The 24,639-nt window shown below is 33.7% G+C and overlaps 7 protein-coding genes across 8 annotated transcripts; all 7 read right to left on the bottom strand.

The window, feature by feature from the left end:
* Positions 1 to 7: 7 nt before the first annotated feature.
* Positions 8 to 1,149, bottom strand: LOC139092025 (sulfotransferase 1C2-like). Its single transcript, XM_070642313.1, has 3 exons — positions 800 to 1,149; positions 600 to 732; positions 8 to 542 (listed from the first exon to the last, which is right to left on the bottom strand). Exons 1-3 carry the CDS (start codon positions 1,102 to 1,104, stop codon positions 24 to 26), a joined length of 957 nt encoding a protein of 318 aa, XP_070498414.1. The 5' UTR covers positions 1,105 to 1,149; the 3' UTR covers positions 8 to 23.
* An 821-nt stretch (positions 1,150 to 1,970) lies between these two features.
* LOC139092027 (sulfotransferase 1B1-like) lies at positions 1,971 to 3,475 on the bottom strand. Its single transcript, XM_070642315.1, has 3 exons — positions 3,145 to 3,475; positions 2,618 to 2,750; positions 1,971 to 2,561 (listed from the first exon to the last, which is right to left on the bottom strand). Exons 1-3 carry the CDS (start codon positions 3,447 to 3,449, stop codon positions 2,043 to 2,045), a joined length of 957 nt encoding a protein of 318 aa, XP_070498416.1. The 5' UTR covers positions 3,450 to 3,475; the 3' UTR covers positions 1,971 to 2,042.
* A 71-nt stretch (positions 3,476 to 3,546) lies between these two features.
* Positions 3,547 to 5,304, bottom strand: LOC139092026 (sulfotransferase 1B1-like). The gene is made up of 3 exons (XM_070642314.1): positions 4,957 to 5,304; positions 4,746 to 4,878; positions 3,547 to 4,160 (listed from the first exon to the last, which is right to left on the bottom strand). The coding sequence occupies exons 1-3, from the start codon at positions 5,259 to 5,261 to the stop codon at positions 3,633 to 3,635; spliced, it is 966 nt and encodes a 321-aa protein (XP_070498415.1). The 5' UTR covers positions 5,262 to 5,304; the 3' UTR covers positions 3,547 to 3,632.
* Positions 5,305 to 6,102: 798 nt separating this feature from the next.
* On the bottom strand, positions 6,103 to 7,558 carry LOC139092020 (sulfotransferase 1C2-like). Its single transcript, XM_070642308.1, has 3 exons — positions 7,192 to 7,558; positions 6,993 to 7,125; positions 6,103 to 6,658 (listed from the first exon to the last, which is right to left on the bottom strand). The coding sequence occupies exons 1-3, from the start codon at positions 7,494 to 7,496 to the stop codon at positions 6,131 to 6,133; spliced, it is 966 nt and encodes a 321-aa protein (XP_070498409.1). The 5' UTR covers positions 7,497 to 7,558; the 3' UTR covers positions 6,103 to 6,130.
* A 786-nt stretch (positions 7,559 to 8,344) lies between these two features.
* On the bottom strand, positions 8,345 to 10,117 carry LOC139092038 (luciferin sulfotransferase-like). Its single transcript, XM_070642328.1, has 3 exons — positions 9,787 to 10,117; positions 9,591 to 9,723; positions 8,345 to 9,137 (listed from the first exon to the last, which is right to left on the bottom strand). The coding sequence occupies exons 1-3, from the start codon at positions 10,089 to 10,091 to the stop codon at positions 8,610 to 8,612; spliced, it is 966 nt and encodes a 321-aa protein (XP_070498429.1). The 5' UTR covers positions 10,092 to 10,117; the 3' UTR covers positions 8,345 to 8,609.
* Positions 10,118 to 10,302: 185 nt separating this feature from the next.
* Positions 10,303 to 11,945, bottom strand: LOC139092024 (sulfotransferase 1B1-like). Its single transcript, XM_070642311.1, has 3 exons — positions 11,606 to 11,945; positions 11,156 to 11,288; positions 10,303 to 11,098 (listed from the first exon to the last, which is right to left on the bottom strand). The coding sequence occupies exons 1-3, from the start codon at positions 11,908 to 11,910 to the stop codon at positions 10,571 to 10,573; spliced, it is 966 nt and encodes a 321-aa protein (XP_070498412.1). The 5' UTR covers positions 11,911 to 11,945; the 3' UTR covers positions 10,303 to 10,570.
* Positions 11,946 to 13,997: 2,052 nt separating this feature from the next.
* Positions 13,998 to 24,606, bottom strand: LOC139092036 (metal regulatory transcription factor 1-like). Of its 2 annotated transcripts, none has more exons than XM_070642325.1 (8): positions 24,522 to 24,606; positions 21,879 to 22,264; positions 21,705 to 21,807; positions 19,897 to 20,002; positions 18,565 to 18,841; positions 16,392 to 16,448; positions 16,289 to 16,299; positions 13,998 to 15,906 (listed from the first exon to the last, which is right to left on the bottom strand). In XM_070642325.1, the coding sequence occupies exons 2-8, from the start codon at positions 22,115 to 22,117 to the stop codon at positions 15,200 to 15,202; spliced, it is 1,500 nt and encodes a 499-aa protein (XP_070498426.1). In that variant the 5' UTR covers positions 22,118 to 22,264; positions 24,522 to 24,606; the 3' UTR covers positions 13,998 to 15,199. The 2 variants fall into 2 exon arrangements, with proteins under 2 accessions (XP_070498426.1, XP_070498425.1); XM_070642324.1 differs by having other exon boundaries at positions 24,402 to 24,543.
* Positions 24,607 to 24,639: the final 33 nt, after the last annotated feature.

Raw genomic sequence — 24,639 nt, 5'->3', positions numbered from 1 at the left:
CTGATCCCTGACCCTCACTAAACTCAAAACTTATACTCAATCTCATATTCAGCCTTCTTAATATACTCATCCAGCATGTCACTCTCTGTAATTGTCAGTTCCTGCTTATATCCACCAATTTTACCTTTTCTAATGAACGAATACTTTTGTGGATTATATTCCTGCCCTGTCATAGCGGATATTTGCTGAATTGTGTCTTCCTTGTTTATCATTTTATTCTTTTGGATGGAATCGAATGACAAATGAACACAAAGCTTGTCTATATCATCTTGTGAATAATTTTTGTCCATAAATTTCATGACTTTTTTCACTTCCTGGGGTAAATTTCTCTTCATGTCCTCAAAAAATAGGAACAAAATGTTTGGTTGGAAGCGAATATTCCAAAAGTCAATGACATGATTATTCATCGGTGAAAATAGAACTAAATCTTTTGAAAATGCTTCAATAAAGTCAGCTTTAGTGCCTTTATACATCGCCATGTTACGATAATGATGATACCATGACACAGCAGCGTCTTTTGGGTTCCGGGTGACGTAAATTATCTAATATTGAGAATCTTAAAACTTATACTGCAATTAAGGAAGTCTGGATTATCTTACCTTAGGCTTAACAGTCCATAGCTGATCAGGCAACAGAAATATTGGCAAATGTGACTTAATGTATCGTGGGCGTGGCTGATTCGTGGCCATTCCAAAAGTATCAACAGGAAATTCCTTTGCAATACCACTGCATCTAATCAAAGCATTTAAAATTTACGTCAATGAACTTACTATGACATTCAAACTCTTATCATACTTACTCCATAAATGGAAATTTATCGTCAAGCGGAATTTTCATTGACGTTTCATAATCAAGATTGTTTCCAAGCATCCATACCATCTCTTGTGTCCATGTTGTGCCACATTTTGGGAATGTTATGACCCAAACATCATCCTCAAATATTTCCATGTTTTTGATCTTTTCAAGGTAATTATCAACAAAATGTTGAGACATGATGCAGAACTTGGATGGATCATCCTTTAATGATATTCTCACATAGTCTGTCATGAATGCAGTTCCAAGCTTTTTGGTTAGTTCGCTATTTAAAACTTCAATGTTGTACATTTTTTGGATTTAAAAAAAAAAAGATTAAGGAACACAAAACAGTCACTTTACTGTATGACTTTAGATTCTAAAATAACTAAGAAAATATTGTTTTATTTAACATGAACTGATTATTTTTATCACAATTGATAATTTTTTTCTACTAACACGTGAGTGTCACTTAGCAAATATTTATGGAATTTATCAACAAGCTTTAGAAGTTATGTGTTCATAGGAAGACGTATTGGAAAGAAAAAAGGTCAAAAATCGGATGTTAGGCTGGTGCGTGAGTTTGGAATAGAAAAGGATTTAAGGAGGTCTGACTCCAAATGACACACATCATTTATATGCGTTTCATGGCTATTGATAGTTTAACGAGTGAGAATTCGACAGATCTCTCACTCAAACTTAGAGCTACAGTTAATAGTGGGGATCCATATCACTTCTTTGATGATATTACTGCCTGTAGTCATCAAAGGTAGGCTGTGAACCGAGTTTCGACTACATATGATTCGAAAAAGGACATGTCAAATGACTCCAAATGACTCTATGCTGAATTAAGTGCTGTAATTTAAGTACACCAGGCTGTACTTTTAGTACCTCAGGCTGTACTTTAAGTTCCCCACCCTGAACTTAAATACGGTGACAAGCTAGAGTCTCGCAGTCATAGATTGGATTTTTAGCCTTTTCTATGGCCTGTAGCTTCCAGATTAGGAAATGTGACAAAAAATAGTAAGTAATCGTTCGCTTATTACGTTCGATTATTGAGGCAGAGAGGAGGGAGGGGGTCTTGTATTCTGTAAAAGCTTAAATTAAATAATGTAACATGTGGAAGGAAGCAGACTGAACTGAAAATTCGGTTTTTTAAGGAATTGCATACAAATAAATAGTTTCTAAGCTCTAGAGCGATTTATTACTTTAGAATGTTTGACAAGTATGATCTGTATACCTTACCAATACTAAAACTGATACTCAATTTCAAACTCAGCTTTCTTAATATAATCATCCAAAATATCATTCTCCTCAACAGTTAATTCTTTCTTATATCCACCAACTTTTCCTTTCCTGATGAATGTATAGTTCTGTGGATTATATTCCCTTCCAGTCGTTTCCATCAAATACTTTATGTCACCTTCTTTGTTAACCATTTTATTATTTTTGATTGAGTCGAACGACAAATGCACGCAAAGCTTATCGATTTTGTCTTGTGAGTAATCTTTTTCCATGAATTTCATGACTTTCTTGACTTCTTGACTCAGATTTCGTTTCATGTCTTCAAAAAATAGGAACAAAATGTTTTGTTGGAATCGAATGTTCCAAAAGTCAATGACGTGGTTATTCATTGGTGAAAAGAGGACTAAATCTTTTCCAAATGCTTCAATAAAGTCAGCTTTCGTTCCTTGATATCCATGCAAGTTACGATGATGATGATACCATGACACAGCCGTATCTTTGGGATTTCGAGCGACATAAACTATCTGGAGGGGAGATTTATGCTGTAATTTTTAATAAAATTTCGAAATTTGTTACTTACTTTAGGTTTTACTGTCCATAATTGATCAGGTAACAGAAATAGTGGTAAATGCGATTTGATGTAACGCGGACGTGGCATATTTTTGGTCTTTTCGAATGTGTCTACTGGAATTAGAGTTGTGAGGCCACCAGCTCTATACACGTAAATAATTCAAAATTTAGGAATGTAAATTCAAATTTTTATCGTTTTTCGAGTGGCAGAGCTCGAATTCGACTCTCATTTTGTATGGATTTCAGTCGACTTGAGCTTTGTCGAGTAGCATAAGTCAGCAGGATCCAGCTTCTAGGGCAATATAGAGCACTCTACCCCAGTAATACTTTAATTTTATTTAAATCTTGAGTTTCTTTACTTTGAGTTTCAGGATGATGGCATGGTGCTCTAGAATGTCCTTGAAACCAGTTCTTGGCCGGCGTGACTCTGACATGCTACCGGGATTAAACAGTCTGGTAGAAAGTCAGAGATATATGGCCTGGGACCGGATTTCGGATCAACCAACCGACTTGTGCTTTTAGGGCAACTCAACTTACTCAACAAATGGAAATCGTTCATCAAGTTGCACTTCCAATGATGTTTTGTAATCAAGATTATGTCCAATCATCCAAGTCATCTCTTGAGTCCATGTCGTGCCACATTTTGGAAATGTAACTACCCAAATGTCATCCTCAAAGATTTCCATGTTCTTAATTCGTTCAAGATAATTGTCAGCAAAATGTTGAGGCATGATGCAGAACTTTGTTGGATCTTCTTTTGATGAAATTTTAACAAAATTATGCATCAGCGGTGTCTCAATTTTTTTGAGAATTTCATCATCTGGAACTTCGATGTTGTACATTTTTTGAGGATTTTTCTTCTGTTGTCGGTTCTGCTGTAAGTTTAATAATGACTGAATAAAAATAAATTCAATATAAATAATAAAGTTTTGGAAATAATTTATCAATTTTTTGATAATTCTTATCGTATTTGATAATTTTTATTAAGCTATTCCTTCTTGGCTGTATTGGAAGCCTTAAAATTTTCAAAATTTATACTCAAATTCAGCCTTTTCCAATCCCGAACAATTTACATACTCATCAAGCATCTCATTCTCTTCAGCTGACAATTCCTTCTTATATCCACCAACTTGACCTTTTCTGACGAAACTAAACTCTTTTGACGCAGGATCTCTTCCTGATGCTTCCATTAATTTCTGTATTTCAACTTCTTTATTGACCATTTTGTTGTCTTTAATTGACTCAAATGATAAATGCTTGCACAGCTTGTCAATTTCATCTTGTGAGTAATTTTTGTCCAAAAATATCATCGTCTTTTTGACTTCTTGGTCCAAATTTCTCTTCATGTCCTCAAAAAATAGGAACAAAATGTTCGGTTCATTTCGGATCTTCCAAAATTCAGTGATGTGTTCATTCATTGGTGAATACATCATCAAGTCTTTGACAAATGCTTGAATGTAGTCTTCTTTTGATCCTTGATATCCATGCATGTGTTTATGATGATGGTACCACGATACTGCAGTGTCTTTGGGATTTCTGGCTACGTAAATTATCTGTAATTATTTGAATAAATGTTCAGAACAGACCAAGACTGAACAGATTGAGCGTTGCCATGAGTATTCTCAATAAAAATGATCGGATCAGAATTGCAAAACAGGCAGAAATTCTTTCTCACAAAACCATTCAAATTAACCAGAATTTGTATGGTTTTTGCCTGTCACCTCTGGTTCCTCTGGTTCGGAATACTTATTCAATTTTTTATAAATATTCTAACTAAAGTGTTTATCCATATTTATATCATTAAAACATGCTCTAAGCAACCAAAAAGGCTTTCAAGAGCGACACAAATGCAAAAGGCTCCGTTATAAACCTTTCAAGTCTCGGCTAAACCTTTTATTAACACCAAATGGAAGTCGCCTATTTTTGGCAGATTTATTGACGCTTAACAGTAGCAGCTTCTATTTATTGTTAATAAATGAGCTTTAAGAGAGCCTAAAAAGCTCTGTGGAGGAGTCAATTGTGTTACTCGGGGTTTAATCCCCAGTGGACAAAAATACGTTTGAACTAGTCATCAACTGGACATTAATCAGCCATCAACTAGTTATAACGTATTTTTGTCCACTCAGGAATGATCTCACCTTTGGTTTAACAGTCCATAGTTGATCAGGTAAAAGGAATACTGGAAGATGTGACTTGATATACCGCGGCCTAGGTTTATTTTTGCAGTACTCAAAAGTATCCGTCGGAAATCCAGTAGCAATTCCAATCAATCTATATTAAAACAAGCAACATCATGCAATTATTAATCATCACAGTGACTACACGCCTCTCCCTAAAAAAAGTACATACTCCATAAAAGGAAATCTATCTTCAAGATTAACAGTCATTGACGTTTCGTAATCAAGATTGTTATTAATCATCCAAATCATTTCCATAGCCCATGTTGTGCCACATTTTGGATATGTTACTACCCAAATGTCATCTTCATAAATTTCCATATTTTTGACTCTTTCGAGGTCTTGATCGACAAATTTTCGAGGCATAATACAGAACTGAGTTGGATCATCTTCTGCTGATATTTTGACAAAATCAGTCATAAGATTTGTTTCGATTCTTTTAACAATTTCTTCTTTTGGAACTTCTATTTTATACATTTTTGGTGGGAAATTTCGAAATTGGTAACAAAAAAATGTTTCACTTAGCACTAATCACGCTATATATAAGCACTAAAATATTGTTTTGAATTTAAGCAATCAGTCTTTAAATTATCAGGTACTGATAATACTTTTTATTGCCGAAAAAGAGCGTAATGAAGAAAATTGAGAGAGAACAGTGAGTGGACTGTTTTTGTTAAAGCCTGTAATTCATTTACGATGATGTTGTTGATGATGATTATGTCCATTTACTCCACTATGAAGTATTGGTCGTTTGGGGAAATTGGACGCTGCTGAGCCGTTTCTTTACGAATATTAGATTACCTAGTAGCACTTGACCTAGCAGTAAGGGTTCTCGAGATCGAAATTAGAACTTCCAAGTCTCGGTTTCGACGAATTTTGGGATTTTGGTCTTCCAGGAACTCACTTACAATTTTAGTTTCGGTCTCCTAAACTTGTGAAAACCAAGACTGTACCAATGAGAATTTCATCTATTCGACGTATTTCAGAAAACAGCTCGAGAGGAACAAGCTGCGATTAGTCTAGTCGATTAGTCCCTGTCTCTAGTAGTGACCTTGACATTTCGTGAAAAATTCTACAAATAGTAAGGTAGAGTAAATAAGATCCACTAATCGCAGTCTATTCCACTAAAGCAGCTTGTAAGGCTATATCTGCAAGATATTTTTGAGTGTGTGACCAATCCAGTCTCATTTACTATTCCCGGATTCTGTTTTGTTAAAGTTTAAAGTCTCAGATGCGATATGAACTCTAAGTAATTTTTTGAGCAACAATTATGTCCTGAAAATCGATTTTTGATGAACTTAGACTTAAAAACCAAAACTTAACGGAAACTTCTATCTTTATTAACTTCAAAATCTATATTCAAATCCAAATTCTTCAAAAGTTGGGCACTTTGAATATTCATCAAGCATTTCATTCTCTTTTTGAGTCAATTCCTTCTTATATCCACCAACTTGTCCTTTTCTAACGAAACTAAATGCATTTGGATCGAATTTAACCCCAATTGACTCCTTCAACATCCTGATTTCTTCATTCTTATTGATCATCTTATTGTCTTTGACTGACTCAAATGACAAATGCTTGCAAAGTTTATCAATCTCTTCTTGAGAAAAGTCTTTGTCTAGAAATTTAACTGCTCTTTTGACTTCTTGGTCCAAATTTCTCTTCATGTCTTCAAAAAATAGGAACAAAATGTTTGGTTGGTCACGAATCTTCCAGAAGTCAAGAACATGGTCATTCATAGGCGAGTATAACATTAAGTCCGTGAGGAATGCTTCAATAAGGTCTTCTTTTGTACCATTATAGCAATGTAGATGAGTATGGTGATGGAACCAGGATACTACAGTATCTTTTGGGTTTCTGGCTACGTAAATGATCTGAATGTTTTGAATTAATTAAGTTATGGTCAATAACCGCATGCTAAGTTTTCGACAATCTCTTATAGTTAGGGTGGCCAGAAGATTTTCGCAAAATATCGGGACACTTTTGAAAAAAATCGGGACACATCGAAGTTTGACCCTATTGGGGTTCTCTTTGACATTTTTTGAGTCTTAATATTAGCAGCAAGACTGAAAAGTAGAAGTGTCCCGGCAAAAATACAGCAGATGGCAGTCCTACTTATAGTTCGTCCAGGGTTGCAGACATGCGTTTTTTGTTAGCAGGCTTGCAAATTTGGACGAAATTAGACAATAAATAGCAAAAATTCCATACCTTTGGCTTAACAGTCCACAATTGATCCGGCAATAAAAACAGAGGGAGATGTGACTTGATGTAACGTGGTCGGGGTCGAGTTTTGCAGTCTTCAAAAGTGTCAATTGTAAAATTCTTAATAATTCCGCTCCACCTGAATTAAAAAGATTTTAAATGAATAAATTCGCAATTTTTTTCAAATTAATCAAATCATTTTTACTCCAAAAATGGAAATCTATCAGCAAGCTGCACTTTAGATGATGTTTCATAGTCTAGATTGTTATGTATCATCCAAATCATTTCTTGAGTCCAAGTTGTGCCACATTTTGGATAAGTTACAATCCAAATGTCATCCTCAAATATTTCCATGTTCTTAATCCTCTCTAGATCTTGATCGACGAACTTTTGAGGCATTATACAAAACTTTGATGGATCAGATTTCAATGATATTTTCACCATGTCAGCAGTCACTTCCGTTGAAATGTTTTTAGCTGGTCCATCGTCTAATTTTTCAAAGTCGAACATTTTTTTGGCAGAATATTTCGCGTCTGTTCTCTTTAAAAATTAAAGCACAACTGATAAGAACTGATAAAGACGCCTCAAATACTTATAAAAGAAATTATGTCATTTAATATTTTTGTAAACAGAATGCTCGCGATGGTATAATATTAGTATTTTTTTATTAGTCGTTGTAGATGCCGACTGCATAGATATACTCAAGTGACAACGGTTTTTTACAAACTTTGCGATAAGGCCAGCAACAGAGTCAGATGGAACTTCTTTTGTAGAAACCTAGGCTCCACATCGGAGCATTGTTCCAGTAAGTAAGTAAGTAACGGTTTTGGAAGATACTTACTTCTTACTTCCTTGGCGAAGGCGCACGGGGGCCCATTGCCGCATTTAGAATTCGTCGAAAGCTGGATCTGTCTCTAGATAACTTCTGCCAGTTTCTAATTCCCAGTACTTTTGCATCGTTGCTCAAACAGCAATCCTATGAGCTTTTTGGTCTCCCTCAGGAAGATACACGGCTTAGAAATGGATAACAATTTGACAAGAGGCTGGTTATGACTTGAAGATTGAATCTGATTCCAGGTTCTTCCATCATTTGGCTCCAAATTGGGGATTCTATGGATATCCTCAGATCAGACTCATTTAAGATGAAAGTCTGATTTTCCAAAACAAGGACTTTGAGAGCCTAAAAAGCCAACCCTGCTTTATTAATGATAAAATACTAAAATTAACAATGATTTTCAAAAAAAAACAGTATAAATAAGATTGATAAGATAAATTATTTTATTTGCGTAATCATAAAATAGTAGCTAGTATGTATAAAGTAAAGATAACAGAATTTTGAAGCAACCATTAAGTGCATTTGGAAGAAGGAAACAGATGAGCTTCAGACAAGGGTCAGATTCTATCGGAAAAGTCATGAAATTTGAGAATATTTCCAATTTTTATCGAACCAAAAATCTTAAAACTTTCCATTTTTACAGGCTTTTTAAACCACAAAACCACAATTTCTATTTAAAAAATGAAGAAATCGTCCTGAATTCACAATTTTCACACTTTTTAAGATATTATCTGACCTTGAGCAAGCCCCTGCACTTTAAATAATTTTTTATCATTGACAAAAATCATCTAAAATTTATATTCAAATCCACACTCCTTATTTGTTCCTCTTTTCACATATTCATCAATCATTGCATTTTCTTCAGCTGTCAATTCATCTTTATATCCACCAACTTGACCTTTTCTGATAATAGTATATTCATTTTCATCGTACTTTTCACCAAAAGATTCTTTAACATTTTTGACTTCTTCACTTTTGTTGATCATTTTGTTATCACGAATGGACTCGAATGATAAATGCTGACAAAGCTTGTTAATTTCTTCTTGTGAGTAGTCCTTGTCCAAAAATTTCATTGCCTTTTTGACTTCTTGGTCCAAATTCCTCTTCATGTCCTCAAAAAATAGGAATAAAATATTTGGCTGGTTTCGAATCTTCCAGAACTCAAGAATGTGATCATTCATTGGTGAATACAACATTAAGTCTTTGACTGATGCAGTTGTAAAGTCTATTTTGTTGCCTTTATAAAGTTGGAAGTGTCGATGATGATGATACCATGACAGAAAGGTGTCTTTGGGATTTCTAGCTGTATAGATGATCTGTAATTCAAATTTTTGGAAGGATTAGATCAGAATTGGCAGGAATTTGGAATTTTGGACCAGAATGTTCAAAAAGACGTCTGGACTCGAGTAAGAACTCCGATTTTTTCGAGTCCGAACTACACGACGTCCAATGGAAGCGTATCAATGCTGTAGTCCTGCCAATTTCGGTTTAGAAAATATTAAACTTATATTAGGAAACGAAGGTGTGTGTAGCTAAAAACAGGATATGCAGGCCTATTAATTTTGGGACAAATCCCAAAAAATCCCCAAAATTTCGCAATTTAAACTTAAAAATCCTTTTAATTAAAATGAAGAGTTTTCATCTAAATATAGGGCGGTCATTTGCTGTATTTTTGCCGGGACGGTTGCATTTTTAACCTTGCTGCTGTGTCCCGACAAAGCCTCAAAATGTCCCGATTTTTCAACAAATCGCAAGCAATAACAAATTACCTTTGGTTTGACAGTCCACAGCTGTTCAGGCAGTAGAAACAATGGCAAATGTGATTTGATGTATCTTGGTCGCTTCATATTGCTACAAGTTTCAAAAGAATCTGTAGAAAATTCCTCAAAAATTCCACTATACCTGTTGAAATTCAGTTCTTAATTTCTCTCAAAATTTACAACTTTAAATCAAAATTTTTCCTACTCTAAAAACGGAAATCGATCATTAAGCTTCATACTCAAAGATGTCTTATAGTCAAGATTATTGCCCAGCATCCAAATCATCTCTTGTGTCCAAGTTGTGCCACATTTTGGATAAGTCACAACCCAAACGTCATCGTCGTATATTTTCATATTTTTGATCCTTTCTAGATCCTGATTGACAAATTTTCGTGGCATCATGCAGAACTTGGATGGATCAGATTGTAAAGATATCTTCACTAAATCCACAATCAATTTTGTCTCAACTGTTTTGACAAGTTCATCATCAGGCTTCTCAATTTTGAACATTTTGCACAATTTTATGACTGAAAAGAACTAAAACTCTTCTGAAAAAGCAACAAATCAATACTGATTGCCATTATTAAGTTGAACAGCTTTTAGATGTTCAGGAGTTAGGTTGATTGCCTATCAATTTTGTATCTAATTTACTATCAACGATAACTTCTTTTATCATTATTCGATTAAATTTATCAGTATTGATTGTGCACTTCAAAAAATGTTTATTTTTTAGATAAAAATTGTTTTGTTTTATTGACTTATTATTACTAACTGCCTGAACACTTCAAAAAAAAAAATTGGAATTTCGTCATAGCCTCAATCTTGGTTACAAAATACGTTCAAATTTTGACACTTGACTTTTGATTACAATTTTGATAAAAAGCCTTATGATTCCTTAAAACTACGGTTCGCCCAGATGCGCAGATGCCTACAGTTTTCTGCATTTATGCACCTATATCCATCTAATTATGGCAAACCCTACTTAAAACCTAATATTTGTACTCAAACCCAAATTCTTCAAAATCAGCATAATTCCCATATTGATCCATCATGTCATTCTCTTCTACCGTCAATTCATCCTTATATCCACCAACCTGCCCCTTCCTGATGAATGTATATTCACTTGGATCGTATTTTCCACCCACAGATGTCACAAATCTTTCAAGTTCTTCATTTTTGTTGACTGTTCTGTTGTCTTTAATTGAATCAAATGACAAATGCTCGCATAACTTGTCAATTTGATCCTGTGAATAGTCTTTGTTCAAAAATTTCATTGTCTTTTTCACTTCCTGTTCTAAATTTTTCTTCATATCCTCAAAAAAGAGGAACAAAATGTTTGGCTCGTCACGAATCTTCCAAAAATCAAGGACGTGCCTGTTCATCGGCGAGAAAAACATTAAATCTTTTGAAAATGCTTCAATAAAATCAGCTTTTGTGCCTTGATATTGATGGAAGTGGCGATGATGATGGAACCAAGATACAGCAGCATCTTTTGGGTTCCGGGTGACGTAAACTATCTGGAATTTGGAATTTTAAGAATCAAAAGTGTTGATGCAATATTTTCTACGACTCACTTTAGGTTTAACAGTCCACAGCTGATCTGGAAGCATGAAAATCGGCAAATGTGTATTGATATGACGCGGACGAGGTAAATTTTTCAATTCTTCTATTCTATCGACATCCAAATGATGAATAATTCCACCCCATCTACAGATAATGTTCATAAAAATCTATAATATAGTCAAATCATCCTAAGAAGCACAATGCAGTCACTAGGGCGTCACTATGTCCTCGCAATGATTGCTAGACATGAGTATGCCCTGACGACTGCTTTATTGTACATCCTTGAATAGCATAAATCGGTTAATTGATCACAAATCTAGCCAAAATCTTCATGACTCTTGCTTGAATCTGTACTCATTTTAAAATCCGTCACCATGAGTCCTTTAAGCTTAGTGTCGGATTGTCAATCGATTAACTAACTTGAGCTATTCAGGATACACTTTAAACTTTAATCTACTCACTCTAAAAATGGAAATCTTGCAGTTAATCTGACATTCTTCGATGTCTCATAATCAAGATCATTATTGAGCATCCAAACCATTTCCTCAGTCCATGTTGTACCACATTTTGGAAATGTTATAACAAAAATGTCATCTTCAAAAATTTCCATATTTTTGACCCTTTCGAGATCTTTTTCTGTATATTTTCGAGGCATTATGCAGAATTTTGTTGGATCATCACTCAATGATATTTTCACCAAATCAGCTATAACTTTTGTTCCGACTTTTTCCACAATTTCATCATCTGGTTTTTCGATTTTAAACATTTTGACTGTTTTGAGGTCTGAACTGTTTTGTTCAACTTTACACTTAGGACTAAGTAAATTTAATATTTTTGAATTCCAATATCAACAAAATGATAAGAAAATTTTAATGCTGATAATTACTTGAGCTTGTTGTTGTTTGTATGCATGTTTTTTGAATAAATGGGAATTTAGATGTTCAGTTTGTCGGTCTTGCAGATTCAAAACCTTTAATCAAAGATCTATTTGGAAGCCATTTGACCATATCGATAGAACTGATACATTATTCTCATCTGACTCGCATTGCAAATGTCATGGCAGCATTTACAGACATAACTAGAATTTTTTTTAAAGTTTGTGTGATAAGGGTTGAATATAGAAAATTATTGTTGGCTTAGTTACTGACTGACTTACTCACTTACTCATTTACTTCGCTACCTGAATAGATCACTTGCAATCTGCACCCTTAGATGGCGCTTGATGCTCACTTCATCGTTAACTAACCCTTGCCAAATGTCAATACCAAATGCAATAGTATCGGCTATTAACACGAAGAGTTACACAACATGTTGTTGCAATAACATTTTAACAATTTAGTAACAATGATACTTTCTTGTATGGTAACATTTGGATACCAGATGTTAAAAACCATAACAGGCAAAGAGCGTCCTCTCAGAAGCAACTTAAGCAGAGAGTAACGCTCACAAGCATGCTCATCTAGTTTATTAAAAGTGATCAAGCTCTCTAAATCATGTTCTTTGCCTGAAAGTGAATATTTGAAAATGAAAAAAGAATAACTTTTGAGTGAGTTACTTCTAGAAGTTTGGACCAACGAGTCTTATTTTCTCCATTCTCTTAGCTTATCGATATTAACAGCTTCTACCCATCAGCTGATTCAAGGGGTTTGGCTGATTCAAGGTTTCTGAAAGCGGTTATATAAAAACCGCAAAACCGTATTTTTTGACCCTAAAATAGAAAATTCCTCCATTTATGACGTATTTTTGGAAAATTTTTTGAAAACTAGTTAATACAAATTTACAAATGAAAAATCATTTACAATTAATTTATTTAATTTTTACAAAATTTTCCAACACTGGATTACTCATAATCTTATCAAATATCTTATTAGATTTATTAATTTAATTCACATTTTACAATGTGAACCCACTTGGCCTTTTCTGATAAAACAAAATTCTTCCTGTTTTAAAATGCGATTTAATTTATTTAATTCATGACATTTATTTATAACAGTCTAAGTTGGTCGGTATGGGTAAGGGATGAGATTTTGTTACGCTTGAAGCAATGAAAAATCGTTTCTATAGAGACTCTTTTACGGACGGAAATCGGGACGCGCGGCTGAAAAAGCCAATTATGTAACATATTGAACTATTGGCCTTCACTAGATTTATAAGAATGCAAACTGCATTTACAGCTTAATCTCATCTCATTCACCTATGTTGAATTTTTAGTTGAACAGATGTCAAACAGCTTGTAGATTGATTCGTAGACATCGTTTGACAATTTTCTGCAGGGTCATGTAATATTTACATAGTAAAACATGCACAGTGCTAAAAGGAACAAAATTTCATCCAAAGGTTGACATGTGTAGAGATTTCAATTTCAACATCCTGGTTTCTGGGATCCCGAGAATTGTATAAGTATTAAGAATTGAATATCCTAACAGACTATGATCAAACTCACCAAACGAGGATGCTTAGTCCGAAAACTTGAGTATGCTTAATTTTGTAAGTGTTTCTGAGTATGATTATTGGATGTTTGGAATAAATCACGACTTGTGAATCTTGTTGAGATTCAGATAAAATAAGCCAGCTTCACACAAGCTTCAAGCCGTCTTAGAGACATAATTTTCCATTTTAACCACGTCGAGTGCCTTTCAAGATACCCAATATCCTCATAGATAATAGAAACATTAAAAAAATTTAAAATATTCGTCCTGAAATTCAGCATAGCTTATCAACCACTGCTACAAATCAATAAAAACATCTCACTTATGTATTACAAAATTATTTTATTTATTTTTTTTATAATTTTTCTCTTTTTAATATCTTTTTAGATGTACAAATTCAAGCACCGAAAATTTTGACAACTTTCTATTCAATTTGAATTTTGTTCTACATTTTATTTTTAAAAGGCACAATTCACCTTGCATGTTAATTGAATTTTTTTAGTAGGAAATTTCTTATTAATTTTTTTATGTTGCATTTTCCTAAAAGAAAATAGCTTTGGTACGATAATGTTCATTCTTATAGTTTTGTGTATGGGTCGTTCATAAGTGATGTCCTTTGTTTTATGAGGGAGTGTGGGAATGAGAGGGGGAGAAGCCAGGAGAGGGGTAGTAGGAGAGGGTGGTAAGGATGGGGATGGGGAGTAGGGAAGGATAATAGGGAGGGGTAGTAGGAAGGGATAGTAGGAAGGGATAGCAGGGAGGGGTAGTAGGGAGATATAGTAGGGAGGGATAGTAAGAAGATAGCACGCAGGATAGTTTTGAGAGTTAGTAAGGAGGGGTAGTTGAGAGTCGTAGGAGGAAGGAGAGGGGGAGTAGGAAGTGAAGTGTAAAGCTCCATTATAGACGTCATTTATGAACAAACCCTATTACAAAAAATCGTAAAACACTCTGACTAGTTAATTTTTTATAATCTATGCAAATACTCGACTTTGCAGGTTGTTGAATTCATTTTCTTGGAGATAATCTTTGTGATATAAGGATCTATAGTAAGGAAGTTAGATGAACCCTCCAAAATTGATTTTAACATTGTTCCAGCAATATTACCTAAATAGCACTAATCGGTAGATCAATCAGAAATCCAGCACCAGGCCGGCATGACTCTGACTTGATGCTAGATTCATTTTCTATCCAAATTCAGATTCGGTTGGAATCTGGCACTATATTAGAGCCAAACCGACCTGATACCGAATTTCGGATCAATTTACCAACTTGTGCAAAACAATCCAGACCACAAAGCTCCCCAATTCCTAACATCATCACTCCTCATTCCTTCCTCAAAGTACAAAATGATTGGCACATACAGGTTTCTGATCGATTAAGTCATCAATCGTTTTATTCTCAGCTTTCATTGTCTCTAAAGTCTTTAGACAAATGACAACACAACATCCTTTATCAACAGCATCTTTTGTGCTTATACATCCACATGTACCATTCGGTGGTGGCTTTGACGTGTCAACATTCAAGGAATCAATTTCTTCAATCAATTTATTCGTATCAGCTTCAATTTCATTCTGTGTTTGCCTTACAATTTTTTTGTCCTTCTTTCCACCGCATGGCTTTGTTGTTTCACGAGCCAGAACATCCGCCGTCTTGCATCGGATCACATTTACAATTTGTACATCCACAAATGCCTGCATCGGCTGTAATTGATTTTAAAGTTTTATTAATTGAATCGACTTCCATTTCTGTGTCTTGATTGCTATTTGACATGATAAAATCATTTATTGTTGGCTGTGCTGATTGTTGATCAACAAACATGTCATTGGCATTTTGTATTTGATATGTCGGTAAGTCAATATAGGTAGGAACGACTGTTGATATTGCAATACATTGTGATGTTACAGGCGTTGATGGAAGTACCGATTTTGCTGCCAATGTTGATATGTCAACCCATTGATGCTCATTTAATTCAACCTCATTTGCAAGGGCAAGTTCCATAGCCTCATTTGTTGTCTGCTCTGGCGACGATACCGATGGTGATATGTAATTATTATAGTATGGTTCAAGTTTTATGCTATTTCCATTATCATCAAGAACTTGAAATTGTAACATATTCATATATGTGTCGCCATCATCAGATGATGAGGCATTTGATGACGTCAATAAGTCTGTGGATGTTGTAAAACTAAGTTCTTTGGTATTGTTACGATTTATTGTTGTAACAGAGCTTTGTGCTCGCTTCTCGTGGGTTTTTATGTGAGATTTTAGACTGTGTGGCGTTGAAAATGCTTTTGAGCATGTTTGATCTATTTTACATAAGTACGGTTTCTCGCCTGGAATGGAAGGAATGGTGAGAGTTAGAAATTTGTCACTTAAGTGGGGGAAATTGAATATTCAGGGACAGGAGCGTAGCTAGGGTCTTTAAAGTGATGGAAATGCAAAATCCGAGCGGCAAAATGCAGATAACCGCATTTTCGGACTTAAATAAGGTCAAAATCAGCAATCGTGGTGTCGTCAGGGCATCTTCGCGTCTCATTGCTTATGCAGCGACGTATAGGTGCCCTGGCGACCTCCAACATCGAGCACGGAGTCCATAAACTCATCAGATCCTCCCTAGCCACCCTTCTGCCCTGAATAACTCTGGAATAACTTCAGTTCCGCCTTCATTCTACAGTAAATTCCCTCCATAAATAAATAATCATTATTCATACGTACCACTGTGTATTCTACATAAAGGAACGTAATCAGCATAAAAAAAGATAAGAAAGTAAAATCAATTAAAAGTTCCAAGCGAGCTGTTTGTAATTTTCTATATTACCTTAAATGTGTTTTTAAATGGTGTGACGCTGTAAATGCCTTCGAGCACTCACGACATCTAAAACAGAACAAATTACAGAAAAAAAGAAAAAAATTAGAATCATATCCTCAAAATGTTTCACACGTACAAATTTTTATGTCACGCGAATGAACAAATGATACACGAGAAAGTGATTATGTTTGTTTTTTTTTTTTTGTGGAATGAATATTTGGGGCTGAGGCATGAATTGAGGTAGGGAATGATTGACGTAAGGGCATTGAACGCATTATTTTTTGGTTTGAGAATTTGTAAATATTGAGTATATTGAATTTAAGAATTTATTGAGTTTTCTATCGTCGGACATCAAACAGTCTCCATTTTATAATGAGAATCGTTCAGAATTAAATGAATTTGGGTTTTTGGATCCACTCTTTTCTAGTATGGACGGGTCTAGCACAATCGTGGTAATTGTGAAAATTGCACCTTTTGTACCAAAATAATGTAATTTTTTTTTATTTTTAATTGAATTCCGACGACAGAATCTGAGCCTTAATAGCATGGTTCTGATTAATCAGCCACAGTCATAAACCACAAGAACTCCATTAAAAACAATAAAAATTTTGAATTAAAATTAATTTTCGAATTTAATTTAAAAAATAATTTTGCAAAAAAAAATTGAAAAAGTTAAAAATAAAGCTAGCTGCACAAGAGCGTTTCCCGCACAGAGAACGAAAATGAAGATTTGAAGTTTTTTCGAGAGATACGAATGTTCGAATCCCATCGAAAATGAATACGTTTGTGTGATTTTCTTCTATACATACTTGATTATTTCATTGTGATAGTGGTTTACACCTATATAGATAGTTAAATCCCGTAATTCAGTACAAATACTACCAAAATTACGCAAAATTTTTAAAAATGTGCTCGTGAAAATTTAATTTTTTAGTCAGCTTAGTAGCCCAGATATCGTGAGTTCAAAATCATTAAAATTAGTCTTAGGAAACAAAGAAATTTTCCTAAAGTTGCAAATATTAAAAGTTAATTTTAATTGGTTTTGAATGTCTGAATCATCCCAAATTGGTGTTAATATGAAAAGGTTATAGTGAAAATTTAGATAAGAAACTAAACTAGTGTGAATATTATTTGACAATCATGGGGAAATTCCATGCAATATCAATAAAAATTCTAAAAATCATACAATTTCAACGTCAAGATGAATTTTTCAAAATTTCAAAAGAAATTCAGATGTAAGTCAAATTTTTCCAAATATTTATTTCAAATATGTGAAGGAGTCGTTCATTTATTATACATTTTAGATCCCCTTCTTTCCACACTAATTGAAAAAGTGCCCATACACAATTTTTCGTTTGTTTAATTCAATGGTGGGTAACCATTTATTTTTCGCTGCACACCTTTGTAGTAAATCTTGACCTAAACCGCAGACGATAGGGCATACGGTTCTTGGCATTTTCAAACAAATTTGTCGGAACACAGGTTACCCATCAATGGTTTAAGGTGTTACTAAATCGCTGACTCCCTCTTAAAAAGTGAACGACGCTAAAGAGCTGGAGCCGATTTCTTCGGAGGTGGTACGGTATTGTAAGTCAAGGCATTGGTACACCACTGATTAGATACAATGGGGTCATTGGTATGATATAAGTGTACCTCTTTGCCGTACCAGTGGTGTAACTGTACCGTATAATACTGTACCATACCACGTCCAAAGTAATCGGTCCCAGGAACCAAATGATACAAATTGAACAATTTTAGAACGATAATCTTTAAAAAAAAATTCAACATTACTCAAAATGTATGCAAATTAAAAAATTACCAAAAAAATTAATTCAAATCGAATCAATTCAATACTAAATGTTCATTCTAAAAATCTAATCCACGCCTAAACAAACAACATCGTAATTTTTCCTATTCACATAAAATGAATGAAACAATAACACACAAGTTCATTGTCTAATAGACTCTTTGGTTTTGTTTTGTTTGTTATTATTCTGTAAATCACGTGTTATCAATAAATCTTTCAATGCTTTCAACGGAGAATATAAAGCAAGTCAGGCACATTTACGGTTGTAAACATTCATTACTTTTTAGTAGTAAATAAATTCATTTAGCGACACCTTATCATTGTCAGGTTTTTTGGGGTTGAAATGACTAATAAGTTATAATGTCTGTTACTTACTTAAAAGGACGTTCTTGAGTGTGCGTACGAAAATGCTTTTTAAGATCCGAGAGAGTCGTAAAGAATTTTGAGCAAATTGAACAGTTGAATGTTTCGCCATTATGAAGACGTAAATGAGCACGCAATCTGTAACGTGTGTTGAATGCCTTCTCACATCCTGATTCCGTACATTCGTATGGTTTAATCTTTGTATGAACTCGAATGTGAATTTTTAGAGAGTATGATGTTAAAAAGGCTTTTCCACATCCTTGCTCGGAACATTTGAAACGGAATTCACCTAAAAAGATAATTTTGGAAATGGATTAATTATGAGTGGAATTTGATATGAGTAGGAATTTATGTCATGAAATTATTGTCAGTTGTTACTTCATTTTTATAAGTCATTGAGTAATTAAATTGAGTTTTTGTTCAATTTTTATGAAATTTTGCTCAGTCTAGCTGATCAATTGCTCAATTTTGCTGAATTGTTCTTTAATTATGCTGGTTTGTTACTAAATTTTGCTAAATTTTAGCTCTATCTTGCTCAGTTGTAGTTCAGTTTTACTGAATTGTGCCTCAATATTGCTAAGCTTCTGGCTAATTTTACTGAATTGCTCATCAAATTTGTTGAATTCGTGTATTATGTTGTTGAATTGTTGCTCAATTTTGGCAATTTTATTTTAATTGTTTCTTCATTTTGTTGAACTGTTCCTCAGTTTTGCAGAGTTGGGACCAAATTTTGCAAAATTTATTGTTCAATCTTCCAAATCAGTTATTTAACTTTGCTGACTAATTGCTTAAATTTGTTGAATTTCTGTTAAATTTTGCTCAATTTTATTCTATTCGTCTATTTTAGTCAATTGTTCGTCAAATTTGCTTATTTCTGCTTAATTTTTCTGAACTGTTGCTCAAAATTTTTTCTTAATTTTGTTTTCTTTTGCTCAGTTTTGCGACTGATTTTTTCTAATTTGTTAATAAATTTTGCAAAGTTGTTGTTCTGATTTGCTGATTTGTTGCTCATTTTAAATGATTTGTTCCTCAATTTTGCTAAATTACCGCTTAATTTTGCTCATTTCATTTATTTTTGTACAATTTGTTGAAATATTTCTCAATTTTGCTGACAAATAAGTCAGTTTAGCTGAATTGTTGCTAAGTTCTTCTAAATTGTTGTTAAGTTTTTCTAAATTTTGGTGAATTGTTGCTCACTTTTGCTCAATTACGCCAAACTGTCTTTCAATTTCTACCAAATCATTTTCCATTCCAATAAATTCACGCTTCATTTGTTACCATTAACCCAAATATCAGCCATAAAAATACATTCCAAAAAAAATCATCATCCCCATATCAAATTACCTTTATGAGTTTTCAAGTGAGTCCTCAAGTTACCAACGGTACTATACGATCTGTTACATTCATCATAATTACATCGATATCGTGCATGAATTGCTGGATCAGTGCCCTACAAAAAAATATATATATATCATATTTATACACTCGAAATTCGAAACAAAAAAATTTCAAACTTGTTGAGTTGCACTCAAACACGATCATTCATGTGTCTGTCACAGCCGAATAGGAGAATGAGAATAAGAAAAGGAAATAGAAATGATGAAGATAATGAAACATGCGAGTGAAAACCAAAAAAAAATTTCTTCAACACCTGCTGAAGTTTTTTTTTTTTATTTCTCCTTTTCGGTTAAAAATAGAATCAACTCATGTTGGTTTCGGAATTAATAGTTCATTCCTCATCCACCCGAGTATATATCTTTTTGGGGAAATCATTCGCGATTAAAATAAGAATGAAAATAAAAATGAGACTTTTCGCATGGAAAATTACTGAAAAAAAAAGAAAAATTACATCTATTTTTATCTGCACCGTCTTGTAGGTAGCTTGAAGTGAATGAAAATCGTATTTGTAGCTGGTGTGATGATTTGTTGTGGATCTTGTGGGGGATTTTTTTTTTTTATGGTTTAATTGAATGCTTTGAGTTGAAGATTGATTGAAAAATTGCCTTAGTAGTGAAAATTAGGTGTTATTTGAAACTAATTGTGAATTTTAAGCGATTTGTTTAACTAATGCGTAACATATTGGGCTTGAGTGCCCCTTATTCTGAATACTATATGGAATTTCCACATGGGGTGTCTCCATTTGTGGGTGTGGTGCCTGATAAGAGTGGAATCTTGGAATCTTAGGTTTCTAGCCATATAAAGGCAGTTATGTCAGTGATCGTGGAAACGGGAGTGATCCACAATTTATGTGTTTATCGCTTTTCAGTTTCTACTACCCAAGCATCTACTATACCTTTCCAAGTAAGACAGTAATATCCATAAAACTTAAAGAGAATTGTAAACGAAGTGATTTACAAAGCACGCATTTTTTTCGCAAGGCTATGAAACCACGTGCGCCTTAGCCAGAAGAAAGGATGCCAGTGCGAAAGTAAGACCTCTGTGGTCGAATAGTTAGACAATAGACCGAATATCTGTATCACTTTTTTTTGAGTCTATTGGTCCAATCAGAGACCGATCTCTCAGTCATTAGATAACAAGGCATTTGGCTTCCGCGACCAAGATTAAAAGGATCCGTTGCGGAATCTTCTTTATTTATGTCAATCAAATTGAGTATTTACTACACTACTACACTCCTACATTTTGGACACAGAATTGAATTCACTCTGGTTCGTTAAAAACCGATTAAAATTAGCATGGAATTTTTCCTGCTGACACTTGTGAAATATAAGATTTAATACAAAATATTTTGACCTCCGAAAATTTGTCGGAACTAGGTTAATATTGATTCAATATTCGATCCAAAAATAACCCCAACCTCCTATCTCTAAGTTCATCAAACTCTCAATCCCCATAATTTATTGCCAATAAAAAATAGAAACAAATTTTTTCTTCTTCCGTCCTTGCCCTTCTTAAATTTTTTGTTTATCAAAACATTTTCAAAACAAAAATCTCCCCCACTAATGTAAAGCTGATAATTCAACCTTATCTATCATCTCGTCGATGAAATGGGATACTTTATTCCAACAAAGAAACAAAAAATCAGACCAGAAAGGTCAAACGAAGGAAAAACTCCAACTCAGTGGTTGTACGGGCAATCAACAAGTTATAAAATTAGCATGCACGGAATGAAGCATGTATGTAGAGAACTTTACCTCAATCGTAATTGTTGCGTGTGATGGCTCACCAAGAAATTCACCTTGTCCCGGTCGTATTGTTAAATTGATTTCATTCTCATTGATTTGATGATAAATAGTTCTGTAAATTGTTAATGATAAGGAAGTACTTAATGTGTGACTCATTTTGACATTATCAGCATCTTATCTCACCCTCGATCACTCCTTTGGTCAATTTCTAGGTCAAATTTAATGTCATTTGCTGTGTCATGAACAATTGATGAATCACAAAAATTTAAATGTTCCTCATTTAATGCAAATTGTTCAGGTATTTGATAAATAACTCTGTCAAATTCCTCTATACAATTATGTAGATCTAGTTCACGGTCCAGTGATAATACTTCATGCTTTATCAATCCTTTACTCGGCGATAATGCCATTTCTTCATTCATACTTCTTTTTTATTGCGTTGCGGGGGGATTGGCTGATTAGTAAATATTTGAAGTTGATTTATTTTGATCAACTGGTGATTTATTGGATGTAGAAATGTGTGCTTGGGAATTTTTTTCTGGTGGGTTTTTGATGATTTTTCAGAGGTTCTGAATTGAAGAATTTTGAAAAAAAATTATTAGATTAAATTTGATATTTTTGAGGTTTTATAAGCTTAGGATATTAAGGAACCCGAACAGACAAAGAGAACACTTTTAGGTATCGTAGTGAATTACTAGTAGAGTTTGCAAAACAGGCATCTGCGACAAACAAAAATGTACAAATTCTTGATAACTTGTATGGATTTTCTTGCAACTCTTATTATTACGATTATTACTATGCCATGAAAGTATGTCCTTTGTCTGTTATAGGTATGCTTCCCTGATTTCTTGGCCCAGGAAGATTTTCGGGAAGACTTTCCTGGGAATTCTCAAGGGTCAGACACTCCATTGTGATTGGTTCCTATTGATCCACTGTGAATCGTAGACACTCCAATGTACAGTCCTGTAATTCCTGTACTTTCATATAAATTCAACGAGTACAGCAAGGACTGAACTGTACTTTTGGAATGCCTGACCCTTGGGTAGTCCCAATTTTTTTCTTATCGTCCCTATATTCCTATATCGGGAAAGCATAGCTTTTGAAAATTAGAGACTCAGGGGTTAAAAACTGTTTGACACATAAAAGACACTTTTATTGGACTCTTGTGTTATGGAAAATTGGTAATAAAAGGAAATTCTTAATTAAAATCATGTGTTATTGGCCCTTAGAACTTTTGAGAATTTATGGGAAATTTTTCAATGAAATATTTCCTTTAACTGGGTATTGATAAGCCTCGAAAGAACAGATATTTATTTTATCTCGAAACAGAGACCTTGAAGTCTCGATATCAAGAATTCTTAGTAATATCTTTAAGGAAGATTAACTGAATTAAGTCATCATTTGACGTTTTTAAGAACATGCAGCTGGTAATTTCATTTATTCTATTTTTCACTAATTTCATGGTTTAACTCAATGATTAAGTGTAATGCTTTTATGCTTGCGTAGCTGCATCAACTGCAGTTGCAGTGCCATTTTTATTAATGTACCGAAATTAATTTGTGTTAATTATTGTTTGAATAAACAAACATAAACATCTAGACGACATTAAGCATTTTTAAAAGTAGACCTAGATGCCGAAAAGCACAATTTGGTAAATCGATCAAAAATGTGGACCCAGGAAAGCTTTAATCTGGAAAGTATAATGTAGAATTTAAATAGAATTCAAATCAGAATCATGCTGACCTAAAGCCAGATTTTCGGTTGATTTATGCTATTCGCAGAGCTCGAAGTCGATATGGTTGAAGTCAACTCAACTCGATTCAAATGAAATCGACTTCGAACTAACCCCATCCACTCGAGAACTTTAACAAAATAGCTTAATTTGTGTTAGCAAATTAACCAAGTATCGATTCACGTTTCGATATCAGAACTAGACCTTTATAAATTAGCGATTAATAAATTTCAAGTGAGCTATGCCTCCAAGATTTAATTAATGATTTAAAATTTATTGATAAAACCTCAAAGATTATGTTTTGCGGCTTTACAAGCTAAATATGTAGTTGAGATAATATTTTTTAAATCATAAATCTTTCGAGCAAAACGGAAGTTAACTATAGCTTTATATACGCCTCTATGATATGATAACCAACAGCTTGCCATAGGTCAGTCATTATTGTAAGTCAATTTACAAAATTCTCGAATAAAAAGAATCCAAAATTGATTAAAATTTTGACAGTTTCAAGTGCTGCACCTGATCATAATAAACAAAAAAAAACAGTTCTTTGAAGCACTAATTGGAACATTCCAAATAATTCTACTAAGTTTTTATTGCGTTTGATTTATTGACTTTAGCGAATGTAAACATAAAGCTAGTAACCATCAGCATTCTCTCGCCAAAATTATGCATACTGTGAAGTAAATTTATCATGAATCACATTTTAAAAGTCGATTTGCGATTCGATTTATTATCATTGAACTTGCTTAAAATAAATTGCAAAATGTTCGGCGATTTTTCGTCATTTGCACAAAACTTGGTGGAATTTCCATTAAGATTTCAAACTAGCTATCTAAATCCACATAAATTCGTCGTCAATCCTCTTAAATTTCACAATAAAAATTCGTCAAAAATTCTCCACACGAAAAATTCTCAAAAAAAAATTTCCTTTTTTTAAAAACAAAGTTCATCACAATGACAAAATTTCTTACAAAATTGTCTAATTTATCACTTATCAGTTAATTATCTTATTGCACTCGTACTTATTATGTTATATCAGTCGGTTATTTACAAAATTCACATTAAATTAATTATGTTAAATCAAACTTTACCGACAAAATTATAAAAAAAATTTTACACTTAAAAGACCTTTTTTGAGTTGGTAAAAATTTTTTTTGTGTGGTTACGTTAGTGACGTTGGATTTGACGGGTGGAAATGATAAACATTGG

Source organism: Chironomus tepperi, unplaced genomic scaffold (genome assembly GCF_022539635.2).
Source record: "Chironomus tepperi strain 1889 unplaced genomic scaffold, CSIRO-AGI_Ctep_v1 contig_285, whole genome shotgun sequence".
In the NCBI taxonomy this organism is placed as follows: domain Eukaryota; kingdom Metazoa; phylum Arthropoda; class Insecta; order Diptera; family Chironomidae; genus Chironomus; species Chironomus tepperi.
Note: the sequence above shows the minus strand (reverse complement) of the source record. Positions and strands in the feature narration are given on the sequence as shown.

Bases quoted from the DNA above. Each gene is read 5' to 3' on its own strand.
- LOC139092025 (XM_070642313.1), bottom strand. From the start codon at position 1,104: ATGTACAACATTGAAGTTTTAAATAGCGAACTAACCAAAAAGCTTGGA. The intron at 733-799 runs GTAAGTATGATA...TGCTTTGATTAG, and splicing joins GATAAATTTCCATTTATGGA to ATGCAGTGGTATTGCAAAGG. The intron at 543-599 runs GTAAGATAATCC...TCTCAATATTAG, and splicing joins TATGGACTGTTAAGCCTAAG to ATAATTTACGTCACCCGGAA.
- LOC139092027 (XM_070642315.1), bottom strand. From the start codon at position 3,449: ATGTACAACATCGAAGTTCCAGATGATGAAATTCTCAAAAAAATTGAG. The intron at 2,751-3,144 runs GTAAGTTGAGTT...TTACGTGTATAG, and splicing joins GAACGATTTCCATTTGTTGA to AGCTGGTGGCCTCACAACTC. The intron at 2,562-2,617 runs GTAAGTAACAAA...TCTCCCCTCCAG, and splicing joins TATGGACAGTAAAACCTAAA to ATAGTTTATGTCGCTCGAAA.
- LOC139092026 (XM_070642314.1), bottom strand. From the start codon at position 5,261: ATGTATAAAATAGAAGTTCCAAAAGAAGAAATTGTTAAAAGAATCGAA. The intron at 4,879-4,956 runs GTATGTACTTTT...GTTTTAATATAG, and splicing joins GATAGATTTCCTTTTATGGA to ATTGATTGGAATTGCTACTG. The intron at 4,161-4,745 runs GTGAGATCATTC...AAATAATTACAG, and splicing joins TATGGACTGTTAAACCAAAG to ATAATTTACGTAGCCAGAAA.
- LOC139092020 (XM_070642308.1), bottom strand. From the start codon at position 7,496: ATGTTCGACTTTGAAAAATTAGACGATGGACCAGCTAAAAACATTTCA. The intron at 7,126-7,191 runs GTAAAAATGATT...TTTTTAATTCAG, and splicing joins GATAGATTTCCATTTTTGGA to GTGGAGCGGAATTATTAAGA. The intron at 6,659-6,992 runs GTATGGAATTTT...CAAAACATTCAG, and splicing joins TGTGGACTGTTAAGCCAAAG to ATCATTTACGTAGCCAGAAA.
- LOC139092038 (XM_070642328.1), bottom strand. From the start codon at position 10,091: ATGTTCAAAATTGAGAAGCCTGATGATGAACTTGTCAAAACAGTTGAG. The intron at 9,724-9,786 runs GTAGGAAAAATT...GAATTTCAACAG, and splicing joins GATCGATTTCCGTTTTTAGA to GTATAGTGGAATTTTTGAGG. The intron at 9,138-9,590 runs GTAATTTGTTAT...TTTGAATTACAG, and splicing joins TGTGGACTGTCAAACCAAAG to ATCATCTATACAGCTAGAAA.
- LOC139092024 (XM_070642311.1), bottom strand. From the start codon at position 11,910: ATGTTTAAAATCGAAAAACCAGATGATGAAATTGTGGAAAAAGTCGGA. The intron at 11,289-11,605 runs GTGAGTAGATTA...CATTATCTGTAG, and splicing joins GCAAGATTTCCATTTTTAGA to ATGGGGTGGAATTATTCATC. The intron at 11,099-11,155 runs GTGAGTCGTAGA...TCCAAATTCCAG, and splicing joins TGTGGACTGTTAAACCTAAA to ATAGTTTACGTCACCCGGAA.
- LOC139092036 (XM_070642325.1), bottom strand. From the start codon at position 22,117: ATGAATGAAGAAATGGCATTATCGCCGAGTAAAGGATTGATAAAGCAT. The intron at 21,808-21,878 runs GTGAGATAAGAT...AACAATTTACAG, and splicing joins GACCAAAGGAGTGATCGAGG to AACTATTTATCATCAAATCA. The intron at 16,449-18,564 runs GTAAGTAACAGA...GTTCTGTTTTAG, and splicing joins ACTCAAGAACGTCCTTTTAA to ATGTCGTGAGTGCTCGAAGG.